This window comes from Mobula birostris, chromosome 10 (genome assembly GCF_030028105.1).
Source record: "Mobula birostris isolate sMobBir1 chromosome 10, sMobBir1.hap1, whole genome shotgun sequence".
NCBI lineage: Eukaryota > Metazoa > Chordata > Chondrichthyes > Myliobatiformes > Myliobatidae > Mobula > Mobula birostris.
In genome coordinates this window covers 144,598,588-144,619,727 of record NC_092379.1, presented here as the reverse complement: position 1 = coordinate 144,619,727, position 21,140 = coordinate 144,598,588, and the positions used below count along the sequence as shown (strand labels likewise).

The 21,140-nt window shown below is 40.3% G+C and overlaps 1 protein-coding gene across 3 annotated transcripts in view; it reads right to left on the bottom strand.

The window, feature by feature from the left end:
- atp11c (ATPase phospholipid transporting 11C) overlaps positions 1–21,140 on the bottom strand; it is a 218,016-nt gene that overhangs the window by 124,721 nt on the left and 72,155 nt on the right. For all 3 annotated transcript variants that reach the window (XM_072271059.1, XM_072271058.1, XM_072271057.1), the window contains exons 3-5: positions 17,410–17,499; positions 15,016–15,096; positions 14,597–14,704 (exon numbers count right to left, since the gene is read on the bottom strand). In XM_072271059.1, coding sequence (XP_072127160.1) covers positions 14,597–14,704; positions 15,016–15,096; positions 17,410–17,499 — 279 coding nt within the window. The remainder of the gene's footprint in view (positions 1–14,596; positions 14,705–15,015; positions 15,097–17,409; positions 17,500–21,140) is intronic.

The window sequence follows — 21,140 nt, the reverse complement described above, 5'->3', positions numbered from 1 at the left end:
GTTTATTGGCAACACTCACAAAATGCTGGAGGAACTCAGCAGGTCAAGCAGCATCTACGGAAAAGAATAAACAGTTGATGTTTCAAGCCGAAACTCTTCATCAGGACAGTCCTGATGTGTGTGTGCTGCTTTGGATTTACAGCATCTGCAGATTTTCTAATGTTTACTGGCTACAGCTCTGCCTTCAATACCACAAGACGAAGCAAACACATTTCCAAACTCCTCGACCTGGGTCTCCTCACACCTTCCTTAGCAACCAGACATTTGACTTCCTAACCAACAGTAATAATGACTTTATTTACAGATCATTTTTCATGCAGATGATGTAGTTCAAAGTGCTTTACAATGGGATAAAAGTGCAAACAAGAAAATAAAAAGATAAACATGAAAATAAAAGACAAAAAGATGTTAGTTAAAAGCAAGGTTAAATACAGCAAGTTTTGAGCTGGCATTTAAAATTTGTTTTAAATTTAGATTGTTGTAATTTAACAGACCAGCAGAAGAAGACCTGAGAGCTTGAGCAGGATTATAAAATGAAAATGAGTCAGGAAAGGTAAGACAAATGAACACGTACCAATCCTCATAGAGGGATCAGAAGTGGAGAGAATGAGCAGTTTCAAGTTCCTGGGTGTCAAGATCTCTGAGGATCTAACCTGGTCCCAACATATTGATGTAGTCATAAAGAAGGCAAGACAGCAGCTATACTTTATTAGGAGTTTGAAGGGATTTGGCATGTCAACAAATACGCTCAAAAACTTCTATAGTTGTACCATGGAGAGCATTCTGACAGGCTGCATCACTGTCTGGTATGGAGGGGCTACTGCACTGGACTGAAAGAAGTTGCAGAAGGTTGTAAGTCTAGTCAGCTCCATATTGGGCACTAGACTACAAAGTACCCAGGACATCTATAGGAAGCGGTGTCTCAGAAAGGCAGCGTCCATTATTGAAGACCTCCAGCACCCAGGGCATGCCCTTTTCTCACTGTTACCATCAGGGAGGAGGTACAGAAGCCCGAAGGCACACACTCAGCGATTCAGGATCAGCTTCTTCCCCTCTGCCATCCAATTCCTAAATGGACTTTGAAGCTTTGGACACTGCCTCACTTCTTTAATAGACAGTACTTCTGTTTTTGCACATTTTTAATAATCTATTCGATATATGTAATTGATTTACTTGTTTATTTATTATGTTTTATTTTATTTATTATTTTCTCTCTCTCTGCTAGATTATGTATTGCACTGAACGCTGCTGCTAAGTTAACAAATTTCAAGTCACATGCCGATGATAATAAACGTAATTCTGATGTACTCCGATCCCAGACCATTGAGAGCTTCAAAAACAAGACAACTTTAAAATCAATTCTAAAAGGTACAGGAGGCCAATACAGAGTAGATATGATGCGAGTGATATGTTCCCTTATCCTGGTTTTGGTTAAAAGTCAGTAGAGATAGGTGCAACACCTCAGCCATGATTACACTCAACATTTTAACCAATTTCCCCCGGGATCAATAAAGTATGACTATGATTTTAATTAGTTAAGCACAACTCTGAGGGCCAAGGGGTCTGTTCCTCTGCTGCACTGTTCTATGTTCTACGTAATGATCAAAATAATCATAAGGTCCAGTTCTGCAACTCCTAACTTCACTGTTGATGAATCTAATAACAAAGGACAAGGCAAATGATGACCTTGATGGCCACAGATGCAGAAACGGGAGATATAATGATACCTTAGCTGCTATTGTATACCAGCTCATTAAAACTAGCATGTAGATACAGAAGGTAGTTAAGGCAGCAGATTATATATGTTGGCTTTACAGTAGAGCAGCAGCAATGTCTAAACACAAACAAGAGAAAATCTGCAGATGCTGGAAATCCAATCAACACACATAAAATGCTGGAGGAGCTCAGGAGGCTAGGCAGCATCTAGGAAAAGAGGACAGTTGACGTTCCGGGCTGAAACGCTGGCTGTACTCTTTCCCTCGATACTGTCTGGCCTGCTGAGTCCTCCAGCATTTTCTGTGTGTAGCAATGTCTAAAATCCATTTTAACTTGATGAGACCATGCCTTGAGAACTGTGTGCAGTTCTGGTTTTCGTACAAGACCATAAGATGCATTAGCAGATAAAGCTGCACAGCCCAGAGTCTGCTCTGTTATTCCTTCATGGCTAATTTATTATCCCTCTCAACTCAATTCTCCCCGCAATCTTTGATGCCCACTAATCAAGAACCTATCAACCTCTGCTTTATATATACCCAATGATTTGGCCTCCAGACAGCCACATCCACAGATCCACCACCCTCTGACTAAAAATTCCTCATCTCTATTCTAAATCGATGTCCCTCTATTCTGGGCAGTGCCCTCTGGTCCTAGACTCCTCGACTATAAGAAACATCCTCTCCACATCCACTCTTATCTAGGCCTTTCAATATTTGGTAGGTTTCAATGAGATGCTCCCTCAGTCTTCTCAACTCTATTGAGAATAGACCCAGAGCCATCAAATGCTACTCATACATTAACCCTTTCATTCCTGGAATTTGAGGAAGGATATTTCTGCTTGTAGGGTGTATAGTAAATTCCTACGATGGCAAGGCTCACATGGTGAGAGATTTGGATGACTGCCAAAATCAAGTCAAATCATTTTTTATTGTCATTTCGACCATAACTGCTGGTACAGTATACAGTAAAAACGAGACGTTTTTCAGGACCATGGTGCTACATGAAACAATACAAAAACTACACTGAACTACGTAAAGCAACACAAAACTACACTAGACTACAGACCTACCCAGGACTGCATAAAGTGCACAAAACAGTGCAGGCATTACAATAAATAATAAACAAAACAATAGGCACAGTAGAGGTCAGTACGTTGGTGTCAGTCCAGGCTCTGGGTATTGAGGAGTCTGATGGCTTGGGGGAAGAAACTGTTACATAGTCTGGTCGTGACAGCCCGAATGCTTCAGTGCCTTTTGCCAAATGGCAGGAGAGAAAAGAGTTTATATGAGGGGTGCATGGGGTCCTTCATAATGCTGCTTGCTTTGCGGATGCAGCGTGTGGTGTAAGTGTCTCTAATGATGGGAAGAGAGACCCCGATGATCTTCTCAGCTGACCTCACTATCTGCTGCAGGGTCTTGCGATCCGAGATGGTGCAATTTCCGAAACAGGCAGTGATGCAGCTGCTCAGGATGCTCTCGATACAACCTCTGTAGAATGTAGTGAGGATGGTGGGTGGGAGGTGGACTTTTCTCAGCCTTCGCAGAAAGTAGAGACGCTGCTGGGCTTTCTTTGCTATAGAGCTGGTGTTGAGGGACCAGGTGAGATTCTCCGCCAGGTGAACACCAAGAAATTTGGTGCTCTTAACCATCTCTACAGAGGAGTCGTCAATGTTCAGTGGAGAGTGGTCGCTCTGTGTCCTCCTGAAGTCAACAACTATCTCTTTTGTTTTGGTCACATTGTTTTGTTCATATTTGCTAGAGTTCAGGATAAGAGGCACATCCTAAATAAATTTATATAATGTAAACTGGATGGATAGATGCAGGAATGATGTTCTTAATGGTGTGTAGATATCAAACTAAGGGTTAAAGCATAAGATTTAAGAAAGTTGTGTGTGACATGTACTGTCAGGATGTTGAAACTGCTTGCAGTTTCCACTGCTGTGCTGTCAATGTAAAAAGGGGTGTGAGTGGTCAGAGTTCTCAAGTTGATAACCATCTTTTTTTTTAAATCTCCTCAAGGAAAATAGGGTAAGCCATTTAGAGCTGAGGTAAAAAGAAATAATTTCACCCCAAGGGTGGTGATTTTGAGGAATTCTCTACCAGTTGAGGCCAAATCATTAAATTCAAAGAATTAAATGTAATTCATCTGCTTAAATGGATTATGGGTTACAGGAAAGGGTACTGAATTCTACTGATCAACCAAGATTATATTGAATGGCCAAAAAGCCTTCTAAAGGCAGTATAGTGCACTTATACTCTATAGTTCTAAATAAATCCCTTTAAATCGCACACCCAGAGGCTTTTCCTGTTGTTTAAACCAATTTTCTTGTGACTGACCTATATTTTTTTAGCTAGCTGTACAAAACTTCAAAGATAAGTGTCATTGTTCGAGGATTAATATAATCCCTGCAGCCTGTGTACACTATTTGGGCCACTTTGTTACTAAGTGCATAAAACTACACAAGCAAAAGGTGCCCTTACAGATATGTATAGAATAAAAGGTATCAAGCATATGTTACTTTCAGTTTGATACTGTAACTCAGTTTCATAGAACAGAAGACGCATGCTATGTTACACTTGTAAACTTATAGGCTTATGTCTCAGAAAGAAGAATAAGTACATTTCAAATAATTATAAATAACATTTCAGATCAAAAGGTGATGGCTGGTTTATAAAAGATATAAAATAAAAAGGACAGAATTTACTTAAAGCCCAGTGAAGAATGGGAGCAGAATTCGGCCATTCAGCACATCAAGGCTGAATTATGATCTCTCTCAACCCTATTCTCCTGCCTTCTCCTCTTAAACTTTGATGCTCTCAGACTAATGTGAGATTATCCACTTTGGTGGTAAGAACAGGAAGGCAGATATTATCTAAATGGAGTCAAGTTAGGAAAAGGGGAAGTACAACGAGATCTAGGTGCTCTTGTACATCAGTCACTGAAAGCAAGCATGCAAGTACAGCAGGCAGTGAAGAAAGCTAATGTCATGCTGGCCTTCATAACAAGGGGAATTGAGTACAAGAGCAAAGAGGTCCTTCTGCAGCTGTACAGGGCCCTGGTGAGACCACACCTGGAGTATTGTGTGCAGTTTTGGTCTCCAAATTTGAAGAAGGACATTCTTGCTATTGAGGGAGTGCAGCGCAGGTTCACAGGGTTAATTCTCGGCATGGCGGGACTATCATATGTCGAAAGATTGGAGCGACTGGGCTTGTATACTCTGGAATTTAGAAGGCTGAGAGGGGATCTTATTGAAACATATAAGATTATTAAGGGATTGGACACACTGCAGGCAGGAAGCGTGTTCCCGCTGATGGGTGAGTCCAGAACCAGAGGCCACAGTTTAAGAATAAGGGGTTGGCCATTTAGAACAGAGTTGAAGAAAAACTTTTTCACCCAGAGAGTGGTGGATATATGGAATGCTCTGCCCCAGAAGGCTGTGGAGGCCAAGTCTCTGGATGCTTTCAAGAAAGAGATGGATAGAGCTCTTAAAGATAGCAGAATCAAAGGTTATGGGGATAAGGCAGGAACTGGATACTGATAGTGGATGATCAGCCATGATCACAGTGAATGGCGGTGCTGGCTCTAAGGGCCGAATGGCCTACTCCAGCACCTATTGTCTATTGTCTAATCAAGAACCTGTCAACCTCTATTTTAATTATACCAAATGACTTGGCCTCCATAGTCATTAGTGGCAATGAATTCCTCAGATTCACTACCCTCTGGCTAAAGAAATTCTTCCTCAATTCTGCTCCAAAGGGGCATCTCTCTACTCTGAGGCTGTGCCCTCTGCTCCTGGACTCCCCCACTATAGGAAACATCCTCTCTACATTCACTCTATCTAGGCCTTTCAATATTCGATAGATTTCAATGAGATCCCTCCTCATTCTTCTAATGAAGGAGGAAAAAGATCAGAGAACACAGTGGAACTGGCAATACTGAAGAGGTTAGTGATCTTGAAACAACAAATAAAATGCAAGGCTTGAATCTTAGCTCAGGGCAGAATGTGACACTCAGATTGTGAATATTCATCAGTCTGAATTAGCAGGTGGGATAATAGGTTTAGGTATAATAGTAAAAGATGCAGTATTTAACAGAACTAAGGTTACATCAGCACCTTCAATTTAAGCAGCTGGTCTAAATCAGCCATCAGAAAATATGCTTAACTCTGTTCAACAGAATTTGCAAAAGGCCCGAGGCCTCCACTGATCAGGGTCAACCACGCATTTTGCATCCTATCTGTATACACTGTTGGTACAACGCCAGAGATACGCAAGCCCAAAAGCCCCGAATGACAAGATTTGGCTTTGTTTAGAAACATGATCACAAACTAAAAACTATTACAACATCCAAATTAAAAATCCAGGAATAAATAACAAATACACAAAATAAAAAAAATTTCTAAAGGGAACAGAAATTAATAATGACTATTTATAGAGCACTTTTCATATAGACAATGTAATTCAAAGTGCTCTACAATGGAATAAAAGTGTAAACGTGAAAATAAAAGACAAAAAGATATCAGTTAAAAGCAAAGTTAAACAAAGAGGTTTTGAGCTGGTACTTAAAGGGTCTTCATCTCTTAGTTTTATTTATTGAATTCCCAAGTAAGGAGTGTAGTTTAAAAAAAGGGACTGACAATTATCTTAAATTAAACATTTATCATGCAGATTACAAAAATATGTTGATATCAAAGCAAAATGTGTATTCTTAGACTATATTTATAATATTAATCCAAATAGGCTTTTAAGATTAGATCAAGTCTTGACAAGAACTTTCCAAAAACCAGATATGCCTATTCTCTTTATTCATTTACAGCACATACAAAAAAACCCTGTTTCAACTTATTTCAACATCAACTTCCCATACATGTTGATGATAACACAGTAAAATTAGGATGGAGTTTTGCCTTCAGCTGACAATTACATGGAAACAGCAATGACGTCAATTTGGAATACACACCAAACATTCGTCTCAATTTGTTGGAATCAGCCCGAAGGTCAATGCATTGTCTCTTTGGAAAATATCATCAAAGATAAATCACTCAATGACAGGTTAAATGGAAATCTCCACTACAGGTGGAAAATTTCAAAGAAATGAATGCCTTTATTTAGATGCACAAAGTACTATTTAAAGGTTTTAATTGGTCAGTGGATGACATATGAACACAAGAACAATAAATCAAACAGCATTGAGATAATAACAGTATTAAGATAGGAGAGATTTTGGATGATGGAAATAAATTGCAAAAGGGATAAACAAAATGATATATTCCAGCCAAAACAATGGCTTAGTTACATAGGAAGGAGCACAGTAACTACAATGCTTATAAACTAAAACATCATCAAATCTATTTGTTGTCATAAACACAGTGATAAAAATACTGGTGTGTGTAGCTAACAGGATGTTTCTAAAGGGGAAAAACTGCAGGGTTGCATAGAGCAGAGCATTAGGGCCAACAGTTTAGAAGTAGGAGACTATGGGACAAGTAAATTTTATCACCAGGATTTGAAAAAAAAACGCAAACAACAGGAATTCTGCAGATGCTGGAAATTCAAGCAACACACATAAAAGTTGCTGGTGAACGCAGCAGGCCAGGCAGCATCTCTAGGAAGAGGTGCAGTCGACGTTTCAGGCCGAGACCCTTCGTCAGGACTCAGATGCTGGAAATTCAAGCAACACACATAAAAGTTGCTGGTGAACGCAGCAGGCCAGGCAGCATCTCTAGGAAGAGTTGCACCAGGCAGCACCTCTAGGAAGAGGTCCTGATGAAGGGTCTCGGCCTGAAACGTCGACTGCACCTCTTCCTAGAGATGCTGCCTGGCCTGCTGCCTTCACCAGCAACTTTTATGTGTGTTGTTTGAAAAAAAAATGTCAGTTAGTAATTCTGCTCATTTTATCAAGATTAACAGTTCAGTTTCAGCATTGGAATTAGCAGGTCTCTTGTTGATTAAGTGCAAACTAAAGCCAATGAAATTATTCAGAAACAAGGCATGATCAAATTATTTTCTCTTAACACGTTTACTGATATTTTTAAGTGATAAACCTAGCAGACGTCATTTCACCACAACTCTAACCCCAACACACTAACATTTCCTTAAAATATAGGTTGCTATTTCGTCCACTGAGTGTATACTGGCTCTCAGAGCAACCCATCTCATTCCATGCAACTTGTTCTCTCTTGCATGCCCATCAATCTCACTTGACTCACCTACCATCCATGTACACAACGAACAGCTTATGGCAGCCAATTTACATCTTTAGTATACAAGATGAAATCTGATCACTCTCAAGTCACTGGGAAAACACTGAAACTCCCCACAGTGCCAGAAGTTGAATCCAAGCCTCTGGAGATGTGAAACAGCTCCAACTGCTTCACTACTGCACTGCCCTACAATAGAATATTATTGAACTAGAATATAACAGCATGGAAGCAAGCTGCTCTTGGATGAGGGGTGGTGGCTATACATTAGAGATAATGAAACATCTTTTCAGTAAAAGGTGCCATGCTCGCTTGACTTACTTATCAAGGGAAACAACCAGGCGAATCAATTGCATTAAAATCTCAGGAGTATTTGTTTCATTAAGGCCACCTCTCATTCTTACAAACTCTGGATGATCATCAGGTGAAACAATTCTAAGGATTTATATTGACAAGTTGCATTCCAGCCTGGTATAGAAACACCAATGCCCTTGAATGGAAAAGCCTACAAAAAGTAGTAGATATGGCCCATCCATCATGGGTAAGACCCACCCATCATTGGGCACATCTACATGAACCACTGTTGCAGGAAAGCAGCATTCATCAGAACCCACCCCCCCCCACCCCCACCATATAGGCCATGCTCTCTTCTCGCTGCTGCCAACAGGGAGGTGGTACAGGAGCTTCAGGACCCACACCACCAGGTTCAGGAACAGCTACTACCCCTCAACCATCAGGCTCTTGAGCCACAGCGGATAACTTCAGTTAATGTCACTCACCCCAACAATGAATTAGCTCCACAAGCTATGGACTCACTTTCAAGAACTCTGCAATTCATGCTCTCGATATTTATTGCTTATTTATTTATTATCAGTTTGTATTTTCCTCTCTTTTCGGATTTGCACAGTTCGTTCCCTTTTGCACATTGGTTGTTTCTCTGTTTGTTGTGTGTGGTTTTTCACCCATTCTATTGTGTTTTGTATTTACTATGAATGCTCGCAAGGAAATGTTTTTTTGGAGGTAACAAGATCACTGATGAAGACAGGGTAATAGATGAGTCATGCATGGATTTTAGTAAGGGTTTTTAACAAGGTCCCTCATGATAAACTGGTTCCGAAGGTTGAAGCATATGAGATAGAAGGTTTGCTGGAAAAAAAGGATCCAAAGTTGGCTTAGTATTAGGTTGGTTATCTTCTGTGCTTCACAGCTCCTTTACTCAACAACATTAGCTCAATCTACTTCAAGTTTCAGAAGATAACCTCTTCATGACTAGAAATGGTGAGGTGCAAAGAGACTGGGGAGTCCTCATGCAGGATTCCCTAAAGTTAACTTGTAGGCTGAGTTGGTGGTAAAAAGACAAATACAATGTTAGCATTCATTTTGAGAGGACTAGAACAGAAAAACAATACCAAGGTTTTAAGGCACTGGTGAGGCCTCATCTGTAGTATTGTGAGCAGTTCTGGGCCCGATTCAGGAACAGCTTCTTCCCTTCTGCTATCCAATTTCTAAATGGACATTGAATCTTTGGACACTACCTCACTTTTTTTTAGAATACACATTATTTCTGTTTTTGCACTATTTTTTAAAATCTATTCAATACATGTAATTGATTTACTTGTTTATTTATTATTATTATTTTTTTCTCTCTGCTGGAATATGTATTGCATTGAACTGCTGTTGCTAAGTTAACAAATTTCACGTCACATGATAACAAACCTGATTCTGATTATCTAAGAAAGGATGTGCTGACATTGGAGAAAGTTCACGAGAATGCTCCAAGAATGAAAGGGCTAATCACATCTTTGATGGCTCTGGGCCTGTGGTTGCTGGAGTTTAGAAGTGGGGGGGGGGGCTTATTGAAACCTACTGAATGCTGAAAGGTCTAGATGGAGTGGATGTGGACAGAATATTTCCTATAATGGGGTAGACTAGTACCAGAGGGCACAGATTGAAATGCAGAGGAATTTCTTTAGCTGGAGGGTGGTGAATCTGTGCCACAGGCACCTCAGAAGGCCTGGTCACTGGGTGCACTTAAGGTGGAGGTTGATAGGCACTTAATTTTATTATTTTTTAATATATTATTTTATTGACATACAGTGCGGAATAGACCTGTCTGGCCCTTTGGGCTGCACCGCCCAATAGTCAGGGCGTGAAAGGTTATGGGGAGAACACAGGAGAATTGGGCTGAGAGGGAAATGGATCAGCCATGACGAAATGGCAAAGCAAGCTCGATGGGCCGAATGGCCTAACTCTGCTCCTATGGTCTAATAACCAGAGGGGACAACCTAAACATAGAAGGATATCATTTTAGAACAGATATATGAAGAAATTTCTTTAACCAGATGGTAGAGAATCTGTGGAATTCATTGTCATGGTTGGCTGTGGAGGCCAAGTCATTGGGTATATTTACAGTAGAGGCTGATAGGTTCTTGATTAATAAGATTGCAAAAGGTTACATCGAGAAGGCAAGAGAAGGGGGTTGAGAGGGATAATAAATGAGCTATGATGGAATGGCAGCACAGACTCAATGGGGTGAATTCTGCTTCTATGCCATAGTCTAATAAATCCAGTAAATCTCTCTGCACCATCTCCAAGTACACATTTTCTTGTATAAAGAGAACAATACTCTACACAGGACATACCTATGTAAAAGGTTTCCTTACACTTCTTCCCCAAAGCTTTTTTCATTTACATTCATAGAGTCATAGAAAAGTACAGCACAGAAGCAGGCACTATGGCCCATCTAGTCCATGCCAAAACCATTTACACTGCCTACTTCTATTGACCTGCACCGGGACCATAGCCCTCCATACCCCGACTATCAATGTACATTATCCAAATAATGAAATTGAACTCGCATGCACTTGTGCTGGCAGTTCATTCCACACTCTCACGACCCTCTGAGTGAAGGAGTTTTCCCTCATGTTCCCCTTAAACATCTCACCTTTCACCCTTAACCGATGACCTCTAGTTGTAATCCCACCCAACCTCAGTGAAAAAGCCTGCTTGTATTTACCCTATCTATACCCCTCATAATTCTGTATACCTTTATATTCTTCCAACCTTATTTATATCTTTCCTGTAGGTAGGTGATGAAAACTGCACACAATACTTCAAACTAGGCTCACCAATGTCTTATACAACCTCAACATAACGTCCCATCTCCGGAACACAATACATTGATTTATGAAGGTCAATGTGCCAAAAGCTTTCTTTAGGATTCTATCTACCTGTGACACCATTTTCAATGAATTACGGACCTGTATTCCCAAATCCCTTTGTTCTACCATACTCCTCAGTGCCCTGCCATTCACTGTGAAAGACCTACCCTGGATGGTCTGACCAAAATGCAACACCTCACACTTGTCTACATTAAATTCCACCTGCCATTTTTTCAGCTGATGCAGATCCCTCTGCAATCCATGACAGCCTTCTTCATTGTCCACTACACCCCCAGTTTTGGTGTCATCCACAAATTTGCTGATTTGTTAACTATAGTATCATCCAGATTGTTGATATAGATGTCAAACATCAATGGACCTAACATCAATCACAGTCATCCGCTTTTCTGGTAACTTCCTCGAAAAATTTTATAAGATTGGTTGGACATGACCTACCACACACAAAGCCATGCAGACTATCCTTAATCAATCCATGTCTATCCAAATACTTATATATCTGGTCCCTTAGAATATACCTTCCAATGACTTTCCCACATTGATATCAGGCTCACCGGTCTAATTTCCTGGTTTAGTTTTAGAGCCTTTCTTGAACAATGGAACAACACTGGCTACCCTCCAATCCTCTGGTATCTCTCCTGTCACTAAGGATGTCTGTTAAGGCCTCGGAAATTTCTGCATTTGCATCCCATGAGGTCCAAGGAAACATCTTGTCAGGCTCTGGGGATTTATCTACCTTGATTTGCCTCAGGACAGCAAACACTTCCTCCTCTGTAATCTGTACAAGGTGCATGAAGCTGGTGCCGCTTTACCTCACTTCTATAGACTGTGTCCATCTCCTGTGCTAATATATGTGCAAAAAATGCATTTAAGATTTCCCTCACCTGATTTGGCTCCACATATGGATTACCATTCTGATCTTCCAAGTATCAATTTTGTCCCTTGTAATCCTTTTGCTCTTAACATATCTGTAGAATCCCTTAGGATTCTCCTTCATCTTGTCTGCTAAGGTGACTTCATGACTTCTATTAACCTTCCTGATTTCTCCTTTAACCCCTCTGGGAGTTCATTTACTCTATAAACATCTCATTTATTCCTACCTGCCTATACCTGCTATGCACCTCCTTTTTCCCTTAACCAGGGCCTGAATATCTTTTGAAAACCAAAGTTCCCTACACGTTATCTTCACCTTTTATTCTGACAGTCACATACAAACATTGCACTCTCAAAATTTCACCTTTGAGACCCTCCCACTTACCATGTACACCTTTGCCAGAAAACAGCCTGTACCAATCCACACTTGCAAGATCATTTCTGATGCCATCAAAATTGGCCTTTCTCCAATTTAGAATCTCAACTCATGGAACAGACGTATCTTTTTGCACATTTACTTTGAAACTAATGGCATTGTGATCACTGGATGCAAAGTTCAAAGTACAAAATCAAAGTACATTTATTATCAAAGTATACATTATGCAACCTTTAGATTCGTCTAACAAGCAGCCACAAAACAAAGAAACCTAAAAGAACCCATATAAAAAAAGAGCATCGAACAACCAATGTTCAGAAAAAAACACGTCCATAAAAAAAATGCACAAAAAACCATAAAAATAAAGAAGCCCGAACATCCAATGTGCAGAGAGCACATCATGCAAAAAATAATTGCAAAAAATTAGCATTCTAAAGTCTGCAAAGGAAGTTCCATAGCTCACCATAGTTTAGTGCAGAGCTGAGTCTTGGAGCAGTGAGCTGAATGGGCCCATCCCTCGCCTTGGGGCCCAGCACCCTGACCTTTTCCCTACATTAACTTCTGTCACATGCCCTGTGTCATTCCCTAAAGCAGATCAAGTATCACACACCCTCTCGCTGAATGTTGAAATCAACCCCACATCCCCCACTTGTGCTGACAAGTTCACTTCACACTCAGAGAGAAGAGATTTTCCTCCTGTCTCCATAACCACTCCACCATCTATCCTGGCATGAGTCTAAACCTGCGTACCCCACCACCCTTGCAGTACTAGTAAGCCTTCCCACTAGAATACGAGTCCCCCTCCAGTTTAGGTGCAAAGTCTCTTCTGTAGAGCTCACAACTTTCTATAGGTATAGTCATCAGAGACACTGGAGGTCTCCCTGCCTTCCCACATCCCAAAAGAGCATTCAGTTGTCCTGCCTGGCATCCCTACTGCCCTAACTGTGCAATTATAAAGAAGAAAACAATAAATAAACCGAAAAAAATATATATACTAACAGCTTTTCACCTTCTCTCACTGAAGCCTCAAAATCCCCAATGTAATACTGTCTGCTACAACAAAGGCCACTCTGCTTGCCCCATCTTATTTTTATTTGCACTTGCTAATGAATCCCTCACTCTGATTGAATGCTGTTCAAACTCTAAAGTTCCCAGAAAGCGCTTTATGGAAGTGTATAGAGTGCTCTATTCACTTTCATAAAAGGTATAGACCCTAAATGCATCGCACTCCCAGGAATGGTGGTGTGCAATAGTCCTATCCCCCCATCCATACATTATTAATCCATACATATTCTTTGTCATGCTGCAAAACGTTGAGCTGCTAAACTGTGTTTCATTGCTCCACAACAAAGACAATAAAAATATTCTTCTTCTTCTATTTTTTTTTCCTACTGGATAGCACAGTAGCATAGTGGTTAGCGTAACGCATTTACAGCGTTAGCGATCTGGGTTCAATTCCACCTCTCTCTGTAAGGAGTTTATACATTCTCCCTGTAACTGTGTAAGTTTCCTTCAGCTGCTCCGGTTTCCTGCCACATCTTAAAGGCATACAGTTTAGCAGGTTAATTGGTCACATGAATGTAACTGGATGGTGTGGGGCCATTGGGCCACGAGGGTCTGTTACTGTGTTGCATCTCTGAATAAATAAACTAAATAAATAAAATAATAGAAAAACTAAATTATAACGAGTGAAAGCAGAGGAGAGGTAACTGACAGAGATGTACAAGACGATAAGAGGCATAGGTAGAGTGGATAGCCAGAGACTTTTTCCAGGAGTAGAAATGGCTAATGTGAGGGAATTTTAAGGTTTCTGGAGGAAAGTCAAGGGGGGGGGGGGGGGGAGATATCACAGGTAAGTTTTTTTGTTTTTTTTAAACACAGATTGGTGAGTGCGTGGGACACCCTGCCAGGGGTGATGGTAGAGGCAGATAAATTAGACATTTAAAAGCCTCTTAGTTAAGCACATAGGTGAAAGAAAAATGGAAGGGTATTGTATGAGGGAAGGGTTAGATTGAAAGATATTATGTGCCAAAGGACCAGTACTGTACTGTACTATTCTGTTCTATTAGTGAGCAAACCCATTTTAGAAATCAGTTTTGTTTAAAAAAGGATGGGGATTTCATTGTAAGAATTGGGGAGTTAAATGAAGAAACACTTCTGTATGATAAAAAAATTGCTTTCACTAATGAAGTGTTAAGTAACTGAACATTGCAATCCACACTGTGAAAGACTTCAAAACATCAGCAATTTTACCTGGATCTTTTCACTTTGTTTTTGCAGAATACGTCCATTATTTACAATATAGACAGGACTTTTATTCACAGAATTGTCTGCTTTATGTCTGAGCCAGTCCTCATAGCCCTGTAATGTGCACAAAGCCATAGCATAAGATAAACAAAAGGCTCAGTAAGTTGTATCATCTTTTAATTAAATGGTTATGATGAACATGCAAAATTTTTAAACTTGACAATTAATCAAATTATTCAAATATTCAAGATAATTAAATATGACCTTGCCAAAAGCCATCCATTTCTCAGTAAAGAGTATAGAAGCTGGTTTTATAAAGAATAAGAAAAAATTATTCTTGTTAAGTTTAATCAGAACATTTATATTTAATTCTAACGAATTATAAACAGTAATTCTATTATTGGTAGGTGTATTTTTCATCTTACTTGTTTGATTGCAGTGACAATAATCACAAAAAAGAGAGGGAGTCCACTTGTTACTGGGCTGGTTGGAGTATCAACAATAACCTGAGGAAATTCAAAAAGATAAAATTAAGCAAAGTTCAAAGTAAATATATTATACAACTGTATGAATGTCATCATATACAACCCTGAGATTCATTTTCTTGCAGGCATTCACTGTAAATACAAAGAAACACAATAGAATCAGTAAAAGACTGCACTCAACAAATGGACGAACAACCAATGTGCAACAGATGACAAACTGTAAATACAAAAAAATAAAAACACAAAGCATAATAAATAAGCAATAAATAACAAGAACACGAGATGAAGAGCCCTTGAAAGTTAGTCCATAGGTTGTGGGAACAGTTCAGTGACGCTATCCCCTCAGCTTGAAGCAATTGCATTGCTTAGAATAACTTAATTTCACAGTGCTTAAAACTGAAACATAACACTTACATAATAATCTGCTTGTAAACAGTAATTGTTTCACCAATTAGATAAATATATTTTAGCACTGATCAACAATAACACCACTCTTTATCTCATAAAAACAACTATGAATACTTCAATTTTTTAAAACTCCTTTACTGCATAAGTGACTCATTCATAAAGGTAAATAGTAAAAAGGAAACCACAGGCTTGTTAGCGTAACATCTACCAAGGGATAATATAATAGAAGCATCGTTAACCAAGCAAAGTGAATATAATTTCATGGAAGGAAACCCACTTCTGATCAATATATTGATACTTGTTTACAAAGCGATGGATAAGATAAAACGAGTGAGTGTACCACACTCAGAAGGCATTTCGTAAGGTACAGTATCTCTTCAGAGAATACTGCAGAAAATAAGATCCCATGGTATAGGATTGGCTCAAATCTTTGAGGTGCAATGGGATTTGAGTGCCTTAATACATTATTTGCAAAGTGAGCATGCATGCTCAGCAAAACATCTATGAAAGCTAACAAAATGTAATCAATTATTGCAAGGAAACCGAACGGAAGAGTCATACAGACCCTTCTGGCTAAGTTGTCCATGTTGACAAAGTTGCCTAAATGAACTGATCCCGTTTGCCTGCATCTGGCCCATATCCTTCCAAACCTTTCTTATCCGTGTACTTGTCCAAATGTCTTTCAAATGTCGTGACTGTATCTGTCTCTAGCACTTTGAGGTACACAGGTTATGATGGTTATAAAAGGGCATAAGTGAAACCACATCTGAAGTACTGGGCTCCTGACTCCTCAAGGGTATAAGGGTGTTCAAAGCAGTTCAGAGAACATAGAACATAGAAATCTACAGCACATGACAGGCCCTTCGGCCCACAATGTTGTGCCAACCATGTAACCTATTCTGGAAGATTATAAAAGAAGTGAGAAGGATGTGTTCACAAAAGTTGAATATTAAATTGGAGTTTAAACAAATAAGAACTTGACTGAAACACAAGAACATGAAGAGTGGACATAGAAAGGACATTGCTGCTTGTGGGAGAATCTTAAAACTACATATAAAGTAAGGACCTGCTGTTGAAGGCAGAGATTCACAAGTCTTTGAAAAGCTTTTCCTCAGAGCAATGTCCTTAAATAATTTAAGTCAGAAGTCGAGACAGACAGATTTCTGTCAAGAGGGTGAAATGTGAATCAACAGGAAGGTGGAAGTGGAGCGACAGTCAGTTCATGCATGGCCATCCATTGGCCATGGTCAACCATGGATTTGCATCCCAGCTGTCTAAGTCTATATGCAAGACAGGGCAGTACAATATGGAGAGAAGCTACTGTCCCTGCAGCAGGCTTCCCATCTCCACACAGCTTGATGAATCGAAATGAACAGCAGAGACTGATGCAGTCTGGCATCAGCAGCATCACAGGAATTGCCAGTCAATGTACAACTGCCTTAGTGACTCCAGCTCCGGATTTTACCTTGGAGCTTACTCCCGAAGCCTTCCCCACGAGTGAGTATAGTCATAAGAGTGGAGGTTTGAGATCAGAGTATTCTCTCTCTTAGCTGAGCAGTCAATCATGGCTAACGAGCCTCATTATCCTAGAGCAACTGATTTTAAGGCACTAGTAACAGGCCTTTGCCCTTTCTCCTGTTAGTAGAAACGGCTCCGCCGAGTTTAGTTGGTAAGACACATGTTAAAGCCATGAGCTGGACTTGGATGTCACAGGCTATTTGAGGCGCACACCACTGGAAGCATTAAATAGGTAGTGGGAGTTTATCCCCACTAAACCCCCCTTCCCCACCCGCACCCCCCACCCTGCTATGACAACCTTAAAAAACAATCCGATCAACCCCAATCTTGTTAAATGACCGATCAGGTTCGGAGGGTCTATTACTGCTCCTGCTCTGAATGTTGTTGAAGGCAATTGGTTCACCTTACCTGTACAAGGAATATGATAAGAAAGTAAAAATTTGCAATTCTTCTGAACTGTTCAAACAAATTTTTTGGAATAAAATTCCAGTATGTGTACTGTGAAGAAAAGAAAGGTACAGAATATTAATCAAAATCTCAAAGACTGATAGATTCAAACAATGATGTAAAACTGCTTCAGAACAGAACCATTCCCTAATCCCAACACACTTCCTAGGTACCATTCCATGACCTCTGCACTTCTATTAAGTATAATTTTAGGCCACTGTTACCAGAGGAAAACATTTATCATAGTGATCCATTCTAAAGATCTTAAGTGCATTAGCTCCACACTCCATGTCACATTTTCCTTGAACAGGTTATCCAAACAAAGTGTTTTTCTTTTAAATTCACATGTTAATCAGGCATTGATTATAGAACCATTTTACAATCAGGTCCCACATAGCACTGATTCGTTGTAATGCTGTTATTCAATTCTTTATTGAAATTTTCTAAAATGATGAAAATTCATTCTAAACAACATTCAAAACTTCTCACGAGCAGCCACCATTACAGTAAACATTCAATCAGCCAATGAGAGCGCTTTACATACACTGAGCCTCTTACAGCCAATCACGTATTAGCTCGTGCTCTGCACCCGCACCCCACCCCCAGCATGTGAAAATGTTCTTGCTCCCTCGCCAATTTATTCCACATTTTTTTCACCCATAATGTCTGGAAAGCAGCCTGCAACTTCCAGTGAGGGTAGTACATCTAACATGTCTGGAAAAGCATTCGCATAGATGTGCAAGTGCAAGCGACATACGTTTGGAAACTGGTGAGCGTCAGGTTGATGTTGGCGCCTTTTTGAATTTGGCTACATCGACGATTAGAACAATTATAAAAAAAATGCAGACAAGATAAAAAGCTTCGGCAACTATGACCTCAAAGTTATCATCAATATCTCTTTCAAGGAGCCATTTGCTTGAAAAAATAGAAAATAGACTGAGTATATGGGTGGATGAGCAAACACAATGAAACATGCCCCTAAGCCAGTTGATAATAATCAAAAAGGCAAGAAGCATCTTCAATCATATTCAGGAAGATGATAATTCGGTAACATTCACAGCCAGCAGAAGTTGGTTTGTTAGATTTAAACAGTGCAGTAACCTCCATAGCATACATATTTCTGGTGAAGCAACTAGTGCAGACAGCAAGGCAGCCCAGGATTTTCCTGCAACACTGAATGCCATAATGAAAAAGGACAATGACCTCCCGAGCTTGTGTTCAATGTTGATGAAGTGGGCCTAATTTGGAAAAGAATGTCTTCTCATACTTTCATCTCCCGAGAATAGAAGCATACATCTGTTCAAGACTGCAAAGGGCCAGTTAACTCTCTTGCTAGGAGGCAATGCTAAAGGTGACTTTAACTTAAAGTCTATGATTGTGTATCACTCTGATACAACAGGACTAACTTAAGGCATTTTAAAGTCAAGTCTACCAGTGATTTGGAAATCAAACAAGAAAGCCTGGGTGACAATTGATGTTTTCCAAAATTGGTTTGTTTAACATTTTTGTCTAGCAATAAAACAGCATTGTGAGGAGCATGACTTTGAACCTAAAGCATCGTTGGTGTCTGACAATGCCTCAAGCCACTGGGAGAATCTTGACACGCTTCGGACCTGCATTCCTGTATAAGTGGTTTACTTTCCACCCAACACCACTTCATTTTTCCAACCAATGGATCACGGACTCATATCGAATTTTAAAGTCTACTACATTTGTTGCACATTCAAGCAACTTGTAGAGTTATTAAATACAAGGATTCACCTACTTTTTCCAGCCTGGTCTGTGAGTGACATGAAAAGTACAATTGTTTGTATGTGATTAATTTAGGCTGACTGTGTTCGTCTATTATTGTGACTGAGATGAAAATCTGACCACATTTTATGAGTAATTAATGCAGAAAACCAGGTAAACCATTCTTCTAGGGTGCATCACAACCTGGTATGGAAGTTATCCTGTCCAAGACTGGAAGAAGCTGCAGAAGATTGTGAACATGGCGCAGCACATCACACAAACCAATCTTCCGTCCGTGGACTCACTTTACACCGCACGCTGTCGGAGCAGTGCTGCCAGGATAATCAAGGACACGGCCCACCCAGCCAACACACTTTTCGTCCCCCTTCCCTCCGGGAGAAGGCTCAGGAGCTTGAAGACTCATATGGCCAGATTTGGGAATAGCTTCTTTCCAACTGTGATAAGACTGCTGTACGGATCCTGACCCGGACCTAGACCGCACCCATCAAATATCTGGACCTGCACCTCGGTTTTTTTGCACAACCTTACTTTCCATTTTTCTACTTTCTATTTATGATTTATAATTTACATATTTAATATTTACCATCGATTTGTAATCCAGGGAGCGGGAAGCGCAGTATCAAATATCGCTATGATGATCGTACGTTCTAGTACCAATTGTTTGGCAACAATAAAGTATAATTGCAAAGTTTTTACAAACTTTTTCTAGCAACTGTACACCATTGCCAGGAAACAGCCTGCCCCAATCCACATTTTCCAGATCCTTTCTGATACCATCAAACTTTAGAATTTCAGCCACAGACCAGACCTACCTTTTTGCATATTCCTTTCAAAACTACTGGCATTGTGATCACTAGATGCAAAGCGTTCACCTACACAAAATTCTGTCAACTGCCCCATCTCATTCCCTAAAAGCAGATCCAGTATCACATTCTCTTGATGGGCCTTCTATTTACAAATTAAGAAAACGTTCCTGAACACATTCGAGAAACTCTGTCCCATCTAGTCCTTGTATGGGAGACCCAGTCTCTACAAATTTGTTCTCCAAATCCCTCAGACTGGTGGGTGGTCTGTTATACAGCCCCATTAACCTGGCCATACCTTGCTCATTACTCAGTTCCACCCACAATACCACACTAGACGAGTGCGCAATTATCAAAAGCATTGTTTGAAGGCAGTCCGTTATCTGCACTAGGTACTTGTGCTGATTTTATTCATTTACAAAGGAGCATGGCAGTGTACACTGAATGAATTCCTCTGTCAATAACTATTAGGAACTAATGTTTTATAGTATGTAGTTGTATTTATAGTGTTCTAATTTGTTCTGAATTCAATTTAAACGCTTAAATTGAACGCTTGTTACTCAGTTAAACGTATTTTGTCTTTTTTCTATCTTTTAAATATTTCCATGAAACTGGCTATATTGGCCTGCAGCTTAATTGGGCCAAAATGTACTGGTTCCGATGTGTCCCAATTAAGCATCTCCCTCCCAGCACTTATCCTTGCAAGCAGAACAAGTGCTACAGCTGCCCCTACACCTCCTCCCTTCACTTTCACTCAGGGCCCCAGAGAGTCCTACCAGGTGAGATGACGCTTCACCTGTCAGTCTGTTGGAGTTGCAGGCTGTTTCTGGTGCTCCCGGTGCAGCCTCCTGTATATCGGTGAGACCTGACAAAGACTGGGACACTGTTTCGCCGAGCACCTACTCTCCATCATCCAGTGGCCACCCATTTTAATTCCACTTCCCATTCCCATTCCGAAATGTCAATCCATGGCCTCTTCTACTGTCGCAATGAGGCCACACTCAGGTTGGAGAAACAAGGGAGATGAGTGGGGAGGGATGAACGGACAAGGGAGTCGCATACGGAATGATCCCTGTGGAAAGCAGAAAGTGGGGGGGGGGGCGGGGAGGGAAAGATGTGCTTGGCGGTGGGATCCCA